This window comes from Gasterosteus aculeatus, chromosome 13 (assembly GCF_964276395.1).
Source record: "Gasterosteus aculeatus chromosome 13, fGasAcu3.hap1.1, whole genome shotgun sequence".
NCBI classification, from domain to species: Eukaryota; Metazoa; Chordata; class Actinopteri; order Perciformes; family Gasterosteidae; genus Gasterosteus; species Gasterosteus aculeatus.
The window spans coordinates 5,953,030-5,973,353 of record NC_135701.1 but is presented as its reverse complement, the minus strand read 5'-3'; the positions used below and the strand labels follow the sequence as shown (position 1 = coordinate 5,973,353).

At 47.3% G+C, this 20,324-nt stretch overlaps 2 protein-coding genes and 2 long non-coding RNA genes across 4 annotated transcripts in view; 2 read left to right on the top strand and 2 right to left on the bottom strand.

Moving 5' to 3' along the window:
• Window positions 1-20,324, top strand: part of LOC144386352 (uncharacterized) — a 51,443-nt gene that overhangs the window by 29,085 nt on the left and 2,034 nt on the right. The window lies entirely within an intron of this gene.
• Window positions 1,807-18,607, top strand: LOC120830622 (uncharacterized). The gene is made up of 2 exons (XM_078087135.1): window positions 1,807-2,756; window positions 18,335-18,607. Exons 1-2 carry the CDS (start codon window positions 1,891-1,893, stop codon window positions 18,465-18,467), a joined length of 999 nt encoding a protein of 332 aa, XP_077943261.1. The 5' UTR covers window positions 1,807-1,890; the 3' UTR covers window positions 18,468-18,607.
• LOC144386351 (uncharacterized) lies at window positions 10,483-11,405 on the bottom strand. Its single transcript, XR_013452055.1, has 3 exons — window positions 11,265-11,405; window positions 10,850-10,977; window positions 10,483-10,594 (listed from the first exon to the last, which is right to left on the bottom strand). It is a non-coding gene; the product is annotated as an uncharacterized LOC144386351 (long non-coding RNA).
• On the bottom strand, window positions 13,620-14,993 carry LOC144386345 (myogenesis-regulating glycosidase-like). Its single transcript, XM_078087137.1, has 3 exons — window positions 14,828-14,993; window positions 14,628-14,746; window positions 13,620-14,346 (listed from the first exon to the last, which is right to left on the bottom strand). The coding sequence occupies exons 1-3, from the start codon at window positions 14,862-14,864 to the stop codon at window positions 13,999-14,001; spliced, it is 504 nt and encodes a 167-aa protein (XP_077943263.1). The 5' UTR covers window positions 14,865-14,993; the 3' UTR covers window positions 13,620-13,998.

Below are 20,324 nucleotides of genomic sequence, written 5' to 3'. Positions count from 1 at the left end.
GAGATGTTCGAGGCGATGGCGGGGCGTGTGGCTGGCCGGCGGACGAGTGGGCGATCCGCCTCCTGCCGCTCCTAACCGGGGAGGCGCAGACAGCGGCCCTGGGCCTGCCACCCGGCCCCAGGCACGTCTACGCCAGCGTGAGGAAGGCCATCATGGACCGACTGGGGCTCTCCCCTGAGGACCATAGGAGGCGGTTCCGAGAGGCGAGGCTGGGGCCGGGGGACCGCCCGTTCGCATTTGCCCAGCGACTCGCAGACGCGGCCAACAGGTGGCTGCAGCCGGAGGGCGCGGGAGGGGCGCCGGCGGTGGTGGAGAAGGTGGTGACGGAGCAGTTCCTGGAGGGTCTTCCGCCGCGGACTGCGGCCTGGGTCCGCTACCACCGGCCGACGACGCTGGAAGCCGCCGTGACCCTCGCCGAGGACCCTGGGGGCCGTGGGGAGGGCGGTCGGCCGACCGCATCGACGCAGCCCGTTCCCGCGCCACGACGGAGTTCCCCGCTGCCTGTTGCGGCTCGGCCCCCTCCGTCCCCGCGCGCCCTAGCCCCTCAACGGGGTACTGATCCACCCGGCCTGGCCGGCACCCTCCCTGACCTACAGAGGGCTCCTCAACCGCCAGGGCAGGAGTGTTGGAGGTGCGGGCTAATGGAGGTGGGCCAAACGGTGCGGGTTGCCGGGCCTCCAGCACCCTCCCCCGGTCTGGGAGCGACGTACAGCGTTCCGGTAAGGATCCAGGGGGGTGTACATCAGGCGATGGTGGACTCTGGCTGCACGCAGTCTATGATCCACCAGAGACTGGTTCGACCCGGGGCATTGGTGGAGGCATCCCGGGTGAGTATTAAGTGTGTGCATGGGGATATTCACGACTACCCAGTGGTGCCGATAGAGATTAGGTTTGGGGGTAAAAAGCATAGAGTAAGGGTCGCGGTTAGCTCCCGCCTGACGCACCCCCTGATTTTGGGGACAGACTGGTCGGGGTTTCATAGGTTAGCGGGGCAGTGCGCGGGGGTGCGTTCGCGACCGGTAGGGACATGCGGGGTGTGTGCGGCGCTTGGCGGTGACGCGAGGTTGTCCGACGCTGCAGACGGGGAGGGGGAATCGGCGGGGCCTCCTATGGGGACGCCGCCGACGCCAGAGCTACGCTCCATGGAAGATTTTCCACTGGAGCAGTCTCGTGATGACACTACGCTTTGCCTTCGACCAAGTGATGCAAATTGATGGTCAAGTGGTGCGCCCCGACGCCGTATTATCATACCCGCACTTTTCGCTGATTAGGGACAGGCTATACAGAGTGAGTCGCGACACTCAGACAGGGCAGGAAATTACGCAGTTGTTGGTACCGAAAAGCCGCCGGGAAACAGTTTTCCAGGCGGCTCACTATAACCCGATGGCGGGCCACCTGGGTAGCGACAAAACTCTGGATCGGATAGTAGCCCGATTTTACTGGCCAGGCATCTGGGCGGATGTGCGCCGCTGGTGTGCATCCTGCCCACAGTGCCAGCTGGTGAACCAGCCGGCCATCCCGAAAGCGCCATTGCGTCCGCTGCCGTTAATGGAGCTGCCGTTCGAACGCATAGGTATGGACCTCATCGGGCCATTTCACCGGAGTGCACGGGGGTATCGCTTTGTGTTGGTTCTGGTGGATTACGCAACCCGATATCCCGAGGCAGTGCCGTTGCGCAGCATCTCCGCCAAGAGTGTTGCGCAGGCGCTGTTTCAGGTCATCTCCTGAGTCGGAATCCCGAAAGAGATTCTGACGGACCAGGGTACCTCGTTCATGTCACGCACACTACGAGAACTGTATGAATTGTTGGGGGTTAAGTCCGTTCGGACCAGTGTGTACCATCCCCAGACTGACGGCCTGGTGGAACGGCTGAACAAGACACTGAAATCCATGATTCGTAAGTTTATTCACGACGATGAACGTAATTGGGATAAATGGCTTGACCCTCTGTTGTTTGCAGTACGGGAGGTCCCCCAGGCCTCCACGGGATTTTCTCCCTTCGAGCTGCTGTTCGGCAGAAGACCACGGGGGGTGCTCGACCTGCTTAAGGAACACTGGGAGGAGGGTCCGAGCCCCGGTAAGAACGAGATTCAGTACGTCCTGGACCTGCGAGCCAAACTCCACACACTGGGTGAGTTGTCACGTGAGAATTTGCTCCAGGCCCAGGAACGTCAACAGCGGCTGTACAACAGAGGGGCCAGGCTGAGACAATTCACACCGGGAGAGAAAGTGCTTGTATTACGTCCTTCTTCCAGCTCAAAACTACTCGCCAAGTGGCAAGGGCCCTTTGTGGTCACACGGCGGGTAGGGGACGTCGACTACGAGGTGGTGCGATCTGACAGAGGGGGAGCTACGCAGATCTACCACCTCAACCTCCTTAAAGCATGGAGAGAGACGGAGTCCGTGTCCCTGGTGTCTGCAGTAGCAGAGAGCGAGGAGCTGGGCCCAGAAGTCCCAAAGTCCACCGATCCCACCCGGCTCCCATCCGACGCCCGTCCCTCTGCAGCCCAGCAAGCGGACATAGCCCGGTTGCAAGATCAATTTAATGATGTGTTCTCCTCCCGGCCAGGTCGCACGGACCTCATAGTGCATCACATTGAGACGTCCCCGGGCGTGACGGTGCGGACGCGGCCCTACAGGTTACCTGAACACAAGAAGAAAATGGTTCAGCGAGAATTGGCCGCTATGCTGGAGATGGAGGTAATAGAAGAGTCCAACAGCGCCTGGTGCAGCCCCATCGTTCTTGTCACCAAGAAGGATGGCTCAATAAGGTTCTGTGTGGATTATCGCAAGGTGAATGCGGTCTCACGGTTTGACGCTTACCCGATGCCCCGGGTCAACGAACTCCTGGACCGATTGGGCACCGCGCAGTTTTTTACAACACTGGATTTGACCAAGGGCTACTGGCAGATTCCCTTGTCACCAGAGTCCAGGCAAAAGTCGGCGTTCTCCACTCCGTTTGGATTGTACCAATTCACCACGCTTTGTGATGAGCGTCCCAAGCCCACATCAGCGTTGCCCTGGAACCTACAAGGAACACCTGCTCACCACTCATCACGAGCTGAGTGGCCACACCTGCAGCTCGTCAGCTCCGCTGCATTTAAGCTGCAGGTTCAGAAGGAACAAGGGAGGCCCCTGGAGAAGACGTAAGGCTAACCCTCTTGTGTGCCGTTCTCTCTCTAGAAAGCAGCGAGTGACCCGACGGAACCCCTGGAGCACTGCACCCACTCTCCCACAAGCGGACTCACCACGAGCGCCAGGGCCCGCAAAACCTCGCAAGCTGGACCTCTCCTAATTAACTCTACGGTCGTAAATAAACCTTGCCCTCCGGGGACTTCACTTGAGCTGTTGTGTAGTCTGTTCCTTCCACCCCGCCACACTGGTGGAGGATGCAGGCATACTGAGTGGGAGGCAGCATGCGCCAGCAACAGATAACTGAACATCTGGCGACGCGACAAGGGCAAACCGAACAAGAGTTAGATGGCTACGCAGGCAACGGCACCCCGGCCGACGACGGCAACGGCACCCCGGCCGACGTCTACACGGGCAACGGCACCCCGGCTGACGTCTACGCGGGCAACGGCACCCCGGCCGACGTCTACGCGGGCAACGGCACCCCGGCCGACGTCGCTCAGGGTGACACGGTGGTTCCTGGCACTCCAGGACTTCTACTTTGAAGTCCGGCACCGTTCTGGAGCAGCAAACTCTAATGCGGACGGCCTTTCTCGGATCTGGTCGGCTTTTGTAGGCCAGGACAACGCTTAGGGGGGGGGAGTGTGATGAGCGTCCCAAGCCCACATCAGCGTTGCCCTGGAACCTACAAGGAACACCTGCTCACCACTCATCACGAGCTGAGTGGCCACACCTGCAGCTCGTCAGCTCCGCTGCATTTAAGCTGCAGGTTCAGAAGGAACAAGGGAGGCCCCTGGAGAAGACGTAAGGCTAACCCTCTTGTGTGCCGTTCTCTCTCTAGAAAGCAGCGAGTGACCCGACGGAACCCCTGGAGCACTGCACCCACTCTCCCACAAGCGGACTCACCACGAGCGCCAGGGCCCGCAAAACCTCGCAAGCTGGACCTCTCCTAATTAACTCTACGGTCGTAAATAAACCTTGCCCTCCGGGGACTTCACTTGAGCTGTTGTGTAGTCTGTTCCTTCCACCCCGCCACACTGGTGGAGGATGCAGGCATACTGAGTGGGAGGCAGCATGCGCCAGCAACAGATAACTGAACATCTGGCGACGCGACAAGGGCAAACCGAACAAGAGTTAGATGGCTACGCAGGCAACGGCACCCCGGCCGACGACGGCAACGGCACCCCGGCCGACGTCTACACGGGCAACGGCACCCCGGCTGACGTCTACGCGGGCAACGGCACCCCGGCCGACGTCTACACGGGCAACGGCACCCCGGCTGACGTCTACGCGGGCAACGGCACCCCGGCCGACGTCTACGCGGGCAACGGCACCCCGGCCGACGTCGCTCAGGGTGACACGGTGGTTCCTGGCACTCCAGGACTTCTACTTTGAAGTCCGGCACCGTTCTGGAGCAGCAAACTCTAATGCGGACGGCCTTTCTCGGATCTGGTCGGCTTTTGTAGGCCAGGACAACGCTTAGGGGGGGGGAGTGTGATGAGCGTCCCAAGCCCACATCAGCGTTGCCCTGGAACCTACAAGGAACACCTGCTCACCACTCATCACGAGCTGAGTGGCCACACCTGCAGCTCGTCAGCTCCGCTGCATTTAAGCTGCAGGTTCAGAAGGAACAAGGGAGGCCCCTGGAGAAGACGTAAGGCTAACCCTCTTGTGTGCCGTTCTCTCTCTAGAAAGCAGCGAGTGACCCGACGGAACCCCTGGAGCACTGCACCGACTCCCCCACAAGCGGACTCACCACGAGCGCCAGGGCCCGCAAAACCTCGCAAGCTGGACCTCTCCTAATTAACTCTACGGTTGTAAATAAACCTTGCCCTCCGGGGACTTCACTTGAGCTGTTGTGTAGTCTGTTCCTTCCACCCCGCCACAGCTTCCCTTCGGGCTGTTCGGCGCCCCGGCCACCTTCCAGCGCCTCATGGACCGGGTGCTGCGTCCGCACGCTTCGTATGCTGCCGCCTACCTGGATGGCGTCATCATCCACAGCACCACGTGGGCGGAGCATGTGCGGCGGGTGGGCGCGGTGCTGGAGTCCCTGAGGCAGGCCGGGCTCACCGCCAACCCGAGGAAGTGTGCAGTTGGACGGAGGGAGGTACGGTATCTGGGGTACCACTTGGGCGGCGGGCGGGTGCGCCCGCAGGTGGACAAGACCGCAGCCATTGCAGCCTGCCCACGGCCCAAGACGAAAAAAGAGGTGAGGCGGTTTTTGGGGCTGGCAGGCTACTACAGGAGGTTCATCCCGGGCTTTGCGGAGCTGACCAGCCCCTTAACTGACCTGACCCGGAAAGGTGCCTCAGATCCGGTCCAGTGGACGGAGCGGTGCCAGTGGGCGGTTGAGGGGGTGAAACGAGCCCTCTGTGGGGAACCATTGCTCCATACACCTGACTTCTCTCTCCCTTTTGTCTTGCAGACTGATGCGTCGAACAGAGGGCTGGGGGCCGTTTTGTCCCAGCAGGTGCAGGGGGTGGACCGCCCGGTCCTCTACATCAGCCGGAAGCTGTTGGAAAGAGAGGCCAGGTACAGTACGGTTGAAAAAGAGTGCCTGGCCATCCGGTGGGCGGTCGACTCCCTGCGGTATTACCTCCTGGGACGCCAGTTCACTCTCTGTTCGGACCACGCCCCGCTGCAGTGGCTCCACCGCATGAAGGATGCCAACGCCCGGATCACTCGGTGGTATCTGGCTCTACAGCCTTTTAACTTCAAGGTGATCCATAGGCCGGGGGCGCAGATGGTCGTGGCGGACTTCCTTTCCCGCCCTCAGGAGGGGGGGGGGGGGGAGTCGGTTCGGCCGGATGGCTCCCCGGCCTAAGTCGGGCGGTGGGGGTATGTGGTGGAGGGGCGTGGTTAGCTCAGCTGCAGGGGGGAGAGCGGGGGAGTGGTTCAGGGGACGGTGCTGGTAGGTGAGGAGTAACCAGGTGTAAATAATCTGCACTGATTGTCTCCTACATAAGCAGTGAGCAGGATCAAGGTCGGGGGGAACGTGAGCCGAGCAGAGCGGAGTGGAGCCTGAGAGCAGAGCACGAGAGCTGAGCGGAGCCGGACAAAGCGAAACCGAGCACGCACGTCGAGCGACCTCATTCCTGCTCACTGCCTTCCCCTTTTGGAGAATAAAGACTGGTTACCCTCATCCTGTGTCCGTGCGTCTTTACAGAATCCACCGGTGCTAGCCCTATCGCGGCTACACCATAAAATCTAACATTCATCACAAAATAAGAAAACTAATCGCTAAGGCCTAATGGTGAGAAGCGCCGGTGAAGGGGAAGGAAAATTAATAAAACAAACTTAGAGAAAACCAAACCAGAGTTCACCCAGTGATAGCACAAAAATCCAATGGGACACGACACACGAGGAAGACCACCACCACCCACACCACCGGCGCCACCACCAGCCTACAGCCGCTAGGAACGATAACAAAAAAAGAAGGTTACAAGAGGATTAAACCAAAAATTTACAACACGAAACAGAAAAAGAAAATAATTCACATAAAAATCATTGAAAATGATCAAAGAAAATAAGGGAAACAGACCAAAAGAAATACAAACTAAAGGATTAATTACTCAGTCAGCTAGAATTAAAAAATACACAGGTCCAAGTCTGGTGCCGGCAATAGACATGCTAGGTATGTCGCGGCGGGGACCAAACAGCATTTAACAGGGCAGACAGTTACAGTCAAGGTTACATATAGCAGCAGACTAAGTTGCAGTTAGCAGCAGTTAGCAGCAGCCAAAGCAGCAGGCAAAGTTGCAGGCAAAGCAGCAGTGGCCCCAATCAACTGAGTGTTGTCACATCAATCACCACCTGTGGATCCGGTCAGCTGATGAGCATTCCCTGTTTCCCAGGTCAAACCTGCACAGGGAGAGGGAGGGAGAGAAAGACCCACACGGCAGGAAGACATCTACCACCGGTTGAGAGGACCCAAGAGCAAAAAGGAGCACGGGGCACGGAGCACTCTGCGCAGACAGACACCTGACCCGGAAATGATGCATTAGTGGGGCGCGAGAAGGGGGGCAGCCTTTATATTCTACCGCCGCCCTAGTGGTCACCAGGCACAGTTAACTGTAGCAGGCCAATCCTACTTCCATACTGCTACATTTTGTTTAACTTTGTTTCATTTCCTGTAACCTGTATGTGTTCATGGCCAGAAGGCACTCTGATCGGAGAGAGTTCTACAGCCTCGTTGTGACCTTCAGTCTCCACTGTGCAGTGAATAAAACTCACCTGAACCAGAAACGCCTTGTGGGTTTCATTGTTGTTGAAACTGAGTTGCTTTCCATCAGGTCTTGTCACCAAGAGCTGCATGAGCAGTGCACATTGTGTTGCACCGATACCGATACCGTGCTACTCCACTGACTTGTGCAACGGAGCCACACCCGCCGCCTCCAGCATCCTCCTCCTGATGGCATCATCGGCCATCGTCACGCTCTTTCTCTGAGCTACAGATATTAAAATATATAACAATATTTGTCTTCTCTCATCACCAATTTGTACAACCTAAGAAGAATAAAGCCTTGATGTATAAAAGCTGACTTTTCGTCGATATTTGTTCAATAAACAATATGATGAAACATTTTCTTTTTGGCATTTCACGTCAACGTGTACAGTAAAAACTGCTTTTCAATGAATCATATTTTGAAGGATTAGAAAAATGAGTGAGGAGCTACGAATCAGTGACAGCAGACGCTTCAAAAGTCAACTAACTTGAAACTAGAATTAAGAATGTTTGCTGAGCTGTGTGTCAGATGTCAAGATGCATCAATATGTCCAATAAGTTGTTCCTTCATGCATTTAAATCTGCCTACATGTTCTTTTGTCCTTTCTTAAAGAAATATTGAGGTAATAATTAATGAGAAAAAAGTCTTACGTCTTCTGTAATCTGATCACAGAATGCAAACAAAAGAAACAGATAAAAACACGAATCAAAGACCCTCTGAGGCACTGCAGGTTTGTGGTTCACACTTTTACAAAAAAAGCTCCTCTCGCTCGCTCATCTGTGCAGATAAAAAAAAAAACATAGGCCGCCCCAGTGCATGCTGGTCCTTAACTTAACTTAATTTCCTGTAACCTGTATGTGTTCATGGCCAGAAGGCACTCTGATCAGAGAAAGTTCTACAGCCTCGTTGTGACCTTCAGTCTCCACTGTGCAGTGAAGGAAACTCACCTGAACCAGAAATGGACCAGATAGAAACTTTCCCCCAACACACGATAATTCCACATGGATAAGAAAACCAACCAAGTAAAAAGAAAAAAAACACAGAATCCTAAATATAAATTAGTGCCAGTTGAAAGACGCACACTTTAATAAACTGCCTGCAACCACTAAACATGAACACATGAAGTGTGAGGTAAAACAAAGAGAACCATAGAACGCTACTACCGACATGGCAGTGAACTTTCCGTCACTGCAAACATCACAGAGACGACACGTTCCTGTAGGTACATGCTGCATTGTCCCCTTCTCACTCAGAAGGTGCCGCAGGTTCTGGTCCAGGCTCTGGTCATCTTACCCGTTGACTATTGTAACTATCTAGCAGGTCTTCCTGCACTCTCAAAACAGATGTGTTAAAAATAACACATCATGTGTTAATTTTTAACACATCTGTGTGTCTAGTTAAGGACAACACATTCTGTGTTGCTTTTAACACAGCCAGTGTGTCAGAACATTTAACACACGTTGTGTGTTCTATATTTCAACATAACAATGTGTTAAAATAACCCAAAAGATGTGTTAATTTAACACAAAAGATGTGTTAAAAATAAGATTTATACTTTTTCTAAAAAGCATTCTTAAAATGCAATTTTTTCATGGTAAATATGCTCTAAAACACTCACAATAAACAACTAAGACATTTAGGTCACAATTTTATTTGATTAATTTCATATTAAAACATTTGACAGATGTTCACAGATTTGTTTTTCCCAAATGACCACTGCAAACTAACATTTTTATAGACAAAATGCAGTAAATACATAAAATTAAACAACTCAATCTCTATCCCTTCTGTTTCAAGAAATTGAATGTCATCCAACAAAGGCTCTAGTATTTTGCCAAAGCCATATACCTCTACTACATACTCTCTGTCTATAGCATAGCATTGAAGAGTAGACAAAGGTGAATGTTTGCAAGGAATGAGTTGAATTGCACGGGCAAGTTTCTCAAGCAAAAGTAAACTGCTCCCATTTTGTGAACTTTGGTTTTTGAACCTAAAGGATTAGTCGTTTCCAAGTCATCAAAATAAAGTTGGATTTGTAGGGCATTAGGATATCTATTGTATAATGCATGATGTGTAAACTGTGTGCCATCACAATAATCATGCATTTTACCATCAACACCTTTTTTAGATTGCTGAGAGAGTCTCTGCATCTTTTCACTTTTAAAGAGAAACTTTATGGTGTCAATAATGGGGATATACTGGCAAGTGTCTGCAGCCAGTACTTCAATTTCCCCTGCTTTCTTGCCGTGTCGCCTCTGTACCCTAAGAAAATTTCTGTGTGCTTCACAAGAGAGTGTTTTTCAGAAAAATATTTGCACATTTTGTAGGGAGTATCCACCTCGGAAAACATGTTTCGTGCATTTTCAAAATCCTGCATTAAAGATTTGACAGCGTCATCATTTGACAAAGAGTAGCTATCAATTACAGATGCAGTTTATCCTTTAAATCGTCCAATGTCTTGTCCAGTAGCTCTTTAGTGCAAGCAATGCTTTTTTGCACATCGGTTAGGGTGGAATTTGATGCACAGTACATTTTGGCAACAAAGGAAGCTGCAGTCTCACGATGGTCTGAAACATGACAATCCATTGAAGTTTCCGAATCTGTTTGTGGAGTGTTCATTGCGTTGGAGCATGACGTAGAAACATCTTCCGACCCATTACCAAAATTGACCATTTGTTCCAAATTTACTGGGTTTGCAACCTGAGTGTGTTCCCTGTTTATATGTCTGGCATAAGAATTAAAGTTATGGTAAGTTCTTTGACAGTGGTTCTGACTACATACAATTGTATAATCCTGTCCATCTGAAATTGCATGAACTTGCCTAAGATGTCTAATAAGTGTCCTGACTTGTTTCGAAATGGATTTCTTGCATTTGGGACAACTGTACATGGTGGTACAACTTACAACAATACTGCCTGGAGCTTTGCAATAAGTTCCACAACTTTTGATCTCTTCCCACCTGAGATGGGCATGTCATAAACATACTCAAAGAAACTGTAGACTGATTCGAGTTGGGCAGGATATGCCATGTTGCAAACCCAGAAAACTTTGAACAGTTTGTCAATGGCACATGTCAAACCTTCGTCTTGAAGGGGGATGGCGACATTGTCGTTCTTTGCAATGATGACGTACTGAGCAACTGTCCTGGGGTGCCCTAAACACACCAGCTTGGGCTGGTGGACTCCCACTGCTTCCTCAGGAGATCCCTCTAGAAGGCTTGATATGCTTGTTCCAGTCTAGGAAAGAACATGTATAACAAATAGGGCTCTTAAGGGCTGATATCAAATACACAAAATTCAGAATATATGTCAGAATCCCAATGCTAAACTTGTAATACAGTAGCATACATCCCCTTACCATGTAGTCCAGATTAATTAACAACAGGATTATCAAACATGTGATTGCATATATTGAAAAAGTCAGACAAAGCCCTTTTGCCAATGTAAAAGATGGATTAGCATGTGCTGATACTTGAGATGGGATTTTCTTACCGGTTTTATGTCCAAGATGTACGAAAGGGCCGATTTCACACTGCATTTGGCCCATCCTTTAGCCCTCCCCGATGCAGTAGGAGGCAAATAGTGTGTGAGCATCTGAAGGGCTCTGAAGCAAAGGAACTCTAAGCAGAACAAAAAAAAGGGATATACTGTATATGATCACTGATGCCATCTCAGACACTTAAGTTGTCCACCAAATAATCACAATAGAAATAGATGAGCCATATGGTTGTTCTGGGCGAATCCGACATTTAAACACATTCAAATGACACTTAGATCTAGTAATATAGTAAGGTCATGAAGAAGCCCTCGGATTTCCCTGTTATGATAAAATATGGCATAGTCCCTGGTGACCACCAAATAAAAAGAACGTGTTAACTGTATCGCATAGGCATGGAACATAGCTTACCATCACTCTCCTCACCAGCTGGCAAGACATGGGGGTCATTTTCAAGTGTAGCCACTTTAAGTAGTTTTGGAACAATATGTCCTTCCCATTTCCGAAGGAAGAGGTCTTCCTTCCCGGGGAACATTTTTCCAAACTCTGCATCCAACTGAAAAGTAGCAGATGCAGTAGCAGAATACAGCGATGATATAAAAAGAGACACAACCAATTTAAAAATGATTGTTATTATTTTTTTTAAAGACAATCCAAAATATATTGGTCAATATTAACAACCCTCTACCAAAATCCAAAAACTAGTGCTAAAAGTACAAATTTTCATAAAGTGTTGTGCGTCACAGACAATGAAATGGGAAAGATGTTAAATGACAGAGCACCCGGGGGAATGTATTGGGAAAGTATATGAGTACAATTTGCGTTACACAATTTAAATTCCACTGTGACATTGCATTGAAACAACCTTTTGTATATATATTAGACACTTCACTGCCTCAGTAATTAATCTAGATCATCCAGATGTCTGCCACAAAAGCATACAAGTCTAGTTTGCCAGTCAAAGCCACCGTGTTTCAGATTTAAACATTTACGACTCTGGCGCCATCTGGTGGCACTATTGCAAATGCAAGAAAAAAAAGACTTCCAATTCACAAACATTTCATTTTTAAACAAAAAACAAAATAATTTCTAAATTATTGTTAATTCCATAACAATTTTACATAAAGTGACATTAAAGATTCAAAATAACAACGCTCCCTCTTGCTCATTTACTTATTATTTTCTAGCGAGGCGTTTAGACTACTAGTGGTGTGTATTCACTTCATGCAGGAAATCACTGGCAGATTACTTTGCAAAATCAATACTCAAGAACATAAAGATGCACTCTCTGCACTAAAGACAATAAGGCAAATAAAGTCACCAGGCAGAAATGGACGGGAGGTTATGAGGCACCTTTGAGAACACTACGTCTTTAACAAGGCAAACCAGTAGCATCGCTGCAATACATCCATGTCTTGAGTCTGTGGACCAACAAAATGAATTCACACTTCTTATTCTTTTACGTTTCCCCTGAGCTGATGGAAGTCATTGGAGAATTAGATTTGGCCCTGAAATGACAGGATGGCACGACCAGGACCAAGAACAGGTCACAGGAATGTAGACGTATAAATACCTGCACTCCGTTTAGCTTTACATTTACACCCAGAATCATGTTTCAGTACACAATCTAGTATCAATAGACTCATATTCTATCATACCAAGTAGGGATGCACCGATCCACATTTTTTCACTTCCGATCCGATCCCGATACCTAAATTTGGATATCGGCCGATACAGATAATATTCCGATACCAGAGCTGTGTTTGAAAAACAGGAAATCCTGTTAACAGAAAACCTTCTGAAAACAAATTTGAAACTAAGGGTTTCAGATTGATTGTCATGTCAATATTTATTTAATTTCATAAATGTCAAATACTTGAGTCTTAAAAATTTAGAAATATGAAAAGTGTGAACATCTTACACACACACACACACACACACACACACGACAGTCTCACTCACTCGTTCACAAAAATAACAGCACAAATCAAGTAAACTGACTCTTGTATCATGAACAACATGTCAAATATCTGAAGAAAAGTGCAATAAAATAACTGTAAACCTCTTACACACATACACACTTGACACACAGACTCACACACACACACACACACACACACAATACGTTTTAAAACAGTGTGCATCAGAACAGCACTTAAGATTACCTGGAATAAACTAAACACCAGAGTCTAACTATTCTTTAAAAGAAAACAAAACTTGAATGTCTCAAAGTTGACTCTGAAGAAGTGATGTTAGTGTTCAACAAATCTCATATCGGCAGGTTCTTCTTGAGGAATCTGAGCATTTCTGCTCTCTGCAGTTAGACGATTCCTTTTTTCATCCACGGTATTGGATGCCGTGCTAAACAGTCTAGCCTTAGTGCTATCCTGCTATCCTGCTAGCCTGCTAGCCTGCTAGCTGGCTGCAAACTGTGGAATGGATTGCTGAACGGAGGCGCGGCTCAATGAGACAGTTATGAGACACGCTCAGGAAATCCATTCCACAGTTTGCAGCCAGCTAGCAAACTAGCAGACGGGGATCACTTTTGGAGTCATTTCACCAGACGACGTTAAAGCGCAGACATGGATCGGATCGGCCCCATCCTAATACCAAGCAAAGGTTCATGAATATGAAGACAAAGTGACGAATGAGACACATGCTGCCGTCAGTGCAATGCTAATTAATGCATGTTACCTTCAACCGTAGGTAGTTATGAGTGTTCTCCACAATACAGCAGTTGCCATGGTGAAATGAGGCGAGGCATCCCTGTGAGTATTTATTGCCGGTTCAGCACCCAACACCATGAGAAAGGCCCAAAACATTCGAGCTGTGGGCCTCGAAGGACTCTAGATGTCCATCAGGTGGAAGACGCGCTGACGATACAATCGCAGATCGGTTGAATGCTGTGGAAGGCACATGAGGATGAGGATCGGCTAAAAGGATGGAGCCAAAGAAAGTGAACATGGGTTTTTGTTCTGATTCTTTGGGTGGAAGGCAATTGGCAGAACTATTTTAACATAAATATACTTAATGGTCATTTCCCTTTGAAAAACAAGCAAACATCTCCTGCATTTCCTGGCGTGTGCGTGTGCTCACCACAATGTGCATACAGAACGTGTGTGCGTGTTAAAGGCCGTTGATGCCTTCAGTGAACCCATGTGAAATAAGCTATCTCGTCCAGGTCCACGGGGTAGTCAGTGAGGTACGTGGGGCCTTTGTCATAATGTTCCCCCTTGTAGCTCCTCCAGCGACCTGCGGGCAGGTAGATGTCCCTCTCCTGCTTCCCCGACTCCAACACCGGCGCCACCATCAGGTCGTCACCGATCAGGAACTGGGAATCGATCTTGTACGCTGCATCGTCGTTGTTGGCGATCCACCAGAGGGGCCTGATGATCGGGTCCCCGGTGTCCAGGACCTTGCCTGCCAGTTCGAGAACCTTCGGGGCCACCAGAGTCTCATGGAGCCCTGCGAACTTCAGCGCTATCTGCACCACCTGCAGGTCAACGCACAAAGGTCAGGGGTCAATTAGGTATATACACGTAATATAAATCAAACATTATTAGTTGTCTATTTTTATACACACACACACACGTTTATTAACTAATGATCACATTCGTGGACAGGAGATTACAGAACAGGGAAAAAAAGATTACAAATGTGTTCCCCGTTACACATACAATGTCAGGTGCAGATGTAACCATGGTTCTATGCCCCAAGCAGAGTTAAAGCACTGCCTCTGGGTTCAGTTAGGATGAAACGTGTCACTTTGCTCACCTCGCTGTCATAGGCCCATGGCGGTATGGAGAACTGCATGGCGGGCATGAAAGCAGACAGCTCCAACCATCGGATGTACAGCTCTCTGTCCGGCAGAACACTTTTGCCATCTAAACCAACTGAACACACAACGCAGATGTCAGACCGTAGACTAAAACCACATCAACGTGCGTCTTTAAGGGAGCCAACATTAAACATACCTGCGGTGCGGTTGGGGTACGCGTTCCCTCCTATCATATCAGGTAACACAAACTGGTAACCCAGAATGCTAATGGTGAGCACCGTCGGGATGATGGACTTGAGGCCGAGCTCGTAGCCCCACACGGAGTCCCGATCTATGATCCTCCGATATCCTGACTCTGGTAACCCACCGGGACACCGAACCCACCGTTAGGCTCTTTGTTGAGCTCCAGGAGCTCGGCCTTCAGCAGCTGGGCTCGGCGGAATGATGCCGAATAGTAGCACCAGGCAACCACAGCGGCCAGCACCAACACACACCAACACACAGCCCAGCATGCCCGCCGCCACCAGTCACACTTCCCCAGGTGTCCACAAGATGCAGACAAAGTCAAACTCAGGCGTCCAGCTGTCAAAGTAACGGGTGGAGATTTGAAGGAGTCGTCCTCTGTCAGGGTGGAGCAGCAGACTGCTCTACTCTCTGCTTCACGGTACCTTTTCATGGAGATGTGGTCACAGTTCTGACTCTCTCTCAACACTTTAGGATTCCTGTACTTTGCCGTCACCAAAGTTAGAAATGCAAAGAAATGATGTTCTCTATTAAATGAATGATCGGATTAAAGCCATTGATTTAGTACAATAATAAAAGGTTGGACATTCTTTAAAAGGTGAAGAGATTTCACAGTTTAATTTGTTGACACACTAATACTGGTACACACAATGTACACTATCTGCAACTCATTAAACAAAAGCCTGAAACCAATCTGCTGCAATAGAAACACAGATCCTGCTTTTCGCAATCGCTGATTGCAGTTTTTACCCACACACTTTATTTAAATTTTTTAGCAAAATAGCAAAATAGCAAATAGGTAAATATCCACAAATAGCCCGCGAGTAAGCTCACGTGACTAAAGCGTGTCTGGTCTGAACACAGCGTTATAACATGCATATATTACTGTGCAACACTTGCTTGCACTTACACTCCTTAATGACTTAACGTTACCTCAAACCGGCGCTCACAGGTGTGACGTCAGGCCGAGAGGATCCTTCGAAAACACAGCGTTACTGCGATAGAGAAAACAGAAAGATGGCGGCCTGAATCTCCCTGCACTGGGAACGTGGGGACTGCGTGACTAACGTTACCTTACTGAACTCGACAGCGTGCGTAAAACACATAAACACACTCTAGCATAAAGTAACGACAGGCTTTAGCACTCTTCAGTTTCTTTCACTGACCATTGAAGCCACATGGTCCAACCCGACTGCTTTTGAGAGAATGTCAGGTTAAAGTTACTTAAACATTACAAAACGACATGCAGGGATATAAATAGAACTCATATTCATATTCTTTAACTAACTTTAAAAACCTTTGGAAGCAAGAATGTTTGTTCCTGCGTTTGCAAAGATTAACTTGCAACAGGAAACTATGTTAAAACACCAAAACCGTCTATGCTCCTCTTTGTTTTGTTCTATGTCATATTCTAATGTTACACAAAGTGGGTTTGACTTGTAAAACAAATAGCTAAAACATTTCTAAAACAAATATTTAAGATCTTATGGACGAACTAAAATCAAATGTTTGACCAACTATGCGCCTTTCACTTGGTATGTTACATCATCTGTAGTGTACCATTTACATGATAGTTTGTTAACTTGTGTAAGGTCTGCTGTCAGTGATACATATAAAGAATTAACCACTGAACTCAAGGCGGAGGAAGTCAAATTCTGTGTCTGCTTCAGGTAAGTTTCATTCACTGCGCATGACTGAAGTTCACAGCGAGGCTGTAGAACTCTCAGTGATCAGAGTGCCTTCTGGCCATGAACATTTACAGGAAACAACAGTTGAACAAAGGGCAGGTTTTGGTCAAAGCTTCTCAGGAAGAACAGAGGACCTTGACATGATGAGCATGTGTACTCTTTGGGGGTTCAGCAGTGGGTTTCCATACAGGCCTCTAACACAAGGTAAAATCAGATCTGTCTGGGTTCTCTTCACACAACACCAAGAGTTTTCACTAATAGGTTTGTTTATCAAAGTACATTATTTCCCGTCTGAGACAGAGGTTACTGAAAAGCACAAAGGGAAAGAATCCACAAAGGCACTATGAACCAAATATAAAATAAGAACTAAGATGTATTTCTTCCTACACAGACGGTTGCAGTGACCATAAGTTTAAAGATCTCCAGAACTAGCGACTGTTTCTCTGCATTGATGAGGTTCTGACAGTGAATGAGATTGAAACTGGAGCTTGAAAATAAGGTCAGGCCGAAACAGAGGCCTGGGAAGCTGAGACAGATGCAAAGGAGAGCACCAGGCCAGAGGGGGTGGTGGGAAAGGGGCAAGTAAAAAGACTGCAAGAGTAGTGCAGGAAATGGGGAAGTCTGGATCATTGGAACGGCAGTAAAGCAGTTGCTGCAGAGAAAAAGGAAACACTAAACTACATTTTCTACTATTGTGTCATTTGCAAATGGCTTCATCATTTCAAGTGTTGGTTGTAAAAAGAAAGGGGTGGGGTTAAAAACATTATCTTTATTCAGAAAATGTGGAATTTAACACATAGTGTACATTTAATAGTGACTAAAATGTCACTTTATTGGATGTGTTTAGTATTTTATCAATAATAATTTGACTAACACATGCATCTTGCTCATAATATAATTTTTTGTTTATTTCACCTTAGAGGGAAATCTTGAATGTAGGACCGTCACCGCTTTCTGAAAGGTTTTGTGAAACTAGATCCAGTACAGTGAGACAATAACTTCCTTTGAACATTAGCTGAAAAATTAATGTGAACATTCAATCCTTTTCTTTGCATTGAACCACTGCAGCATTTGCAGCTTGATTCCTCAAACCCGGAGGAGATTTTCCTTTCACTTTGAGTCATGATGAATGTATCAACTCGCTCAGGCTGATGGGAGGAGGCTTTCTGAAGAAGCACAACTAGGTTTAGAGGCGACTGGTGGGTTGGACTATAAAGGGGGAGCTTTGGCAGAGTGGACATCTTTTCTCCAAGTGCGCAGTTGATTAAACATCGGTTCTTCCCGTCTGTTCAGGATGCATTTTTATGGAGCGCTGATCCTGTTTGTGACTGTGTCTGCGGGTAAGAAAAGTTTAAAAGTCACGTGCCTTAGCGTGTAATATTTGTTTCCTTTTTTTTTGTTATTGTGGATTTACTTCCAACTTCCTCTGCTCGTTCTCCTGTTTGAATCGTTTTCAGCAATATTTCATAAAAACAATTCACAGAACAACGAGCATTATACTTGGAGTATGTTTAAAACTGTTGTGTGTTTATTGTGTCTTTCCTGTACAGCATGTGGACTGACCTGCTACCATTGTGCAGGCAAAGGCTGCAGGGACACGTACACTTGTGCCTCCGAAATGGATTGTTGTAGGATCATCATGGTGGATGGTGAGTGGTTCTTCCACAGCTGATGTTCAACATCTCAAACTCATTATCGATCCGACATGTTGCTGTGCTGAACGCCTTGTGGGTTTCATTGTTCCATTGTCCATCAGATGTTGTCACCAAGACCTGCATGAAGAGTGCAGATTGTGTTGCACCGATAACCTGCTGCTCCACTGACTTGTGCAACGGAGCCACACCCACCGCCTCCAGCATCCTCCTCCTGATGGCATCATCGGCCATCGTCACGCTCTTTCTCTGAGCTACAGATATTAAAATATATAACAATGTTTGTCTTCTTTCATCACCAATTTGTACAACCTAAGAAGAATAAAGCCTTGATGTATAAAAGCTGACTGATGGTCAATATTTGTTCAGTAAACAATATGTTCAAACATTGAATTGCTTAATGTTTTGGCATTTCAACGTGTACGGTAAAAACTCCTTTTCTATAATGCATATTATGAATAATTCGAAATATGAGTGAGATCAGGAGCTTAATGCTTAACCAGTATCAACACATCTTTGGGTTTTGCACTTCCTTCTTGAGCCCAGTGGTTAATTTTTCACACGTATCACTGACAGCAGATGTTTCAAAAGTTAACAAACTTCAAGCGAAAGTAGAATTAAGAATGTTTGCTGAGCTCTCTGTCAGATATCAAGATGCATCAATATGTCCAATGAATTGTTTCTTTAAGCATTTAAATCTGCCTAAATATTCTTTTGTCCTTTCTTAAAGAAATATTGAGGTAATACATTAATGACAGAAAAGGTTCATCAAGAAATGGGTCTTGTATGAGTCACACTGATTATAGAATGCATATCTACAGATGATGTAACATAACCGGTCAAAGGTAGTTGGTCAAAAGTTTTAGTTTAGTTTGTCAACAAGATCTTAAACATTTGTTTTAGAACCAGGTGATCACAGTGTTCCCTAAATCATCAGCCATCGAAATAACTTAAAACAAAGTTAAATAATACAAATAACTAAACGATTGACTATGAAACAGAAAAAGCCATCTCAACATATCAAACAATCTAACCTAAATAATTATATTACCTTTTGTCATTTCCTGTAACCTGTATGTGTTCATGGCCAGAAGGCCCTCTGATCAGAGAAAGTTCTACAGCCTCGTTGTGACCTTCAGTCTCCACTGCGCAGTGAAGAAAACTCACCTGACACATCAAGTGTGAGGTAAGAGAACCATAGAAAGACTTTGGGATTTTGGTTTCCTGTTGCAAGAAGACCTTGATCTCAGCGGTTTTAGCTGAAAAGGGAAACTCTGCAACTACAGAGCGTAAACATGCAGAGAAGGATCCACCAAAATACAAACAAGCTGCCAAATATATAATAAAAATATCACTCAGATCTTTAACAAACTACTACTAAACCAGTGAACTTGGCTGGGATAGACTCCAGCCCCCCTGTAGCCCCCTACAGACACATTTTATATATCGTTGATTAGACAGAGAGAAATAGCAGCAAATAAGTACTAATTACATTACAGGTCATTTAGCTGACGCTTTTATCCAAAGTGACTTGCATTGCATTCTTAACACACGTTTTTTTACATTTTGCCCGTGGAGCAATTAGGGGTTAAATGTCTTGCTCAGGGACAGTTACCATGGCACATAGGGCAGCCAGGGTTCGAACTGCCAACCTTGCGATTCCCAGTGCACCCTCTCGACTCGCCACCGTCGCCCCACAAATTTTATTGAATACTTTTTAAATGCTGTCATCGTAGTTCAAACTTTTTGAGAGCCTCATACTCTTTGATGGTCTCTGAGGCCTTTTTTGGTTTCTCTTTGTGCTCTAGAAGCTCTTGCAGGTTGTTCATTCTCTGTGTATCTGCGTCCACCCTGCTGCATGGATACTTAACGGCAGAAATATGAATGCAAATTTACAAGATAAATCAACACATATTATATATGAATAATATAATATGAATCTCTCAAAACATTGTATCATTGTTGTTGAGTATTAAAAACAAACACCTTAAAGAAGGCATCATTTTAATTCCCAAATACACATAATCATCATAAGACATTTCTTCATCATTGAACGTCACTTTGCCAAAAGTTGGGCAATAAATTATGGACAGTAAATTATTTGTTCATC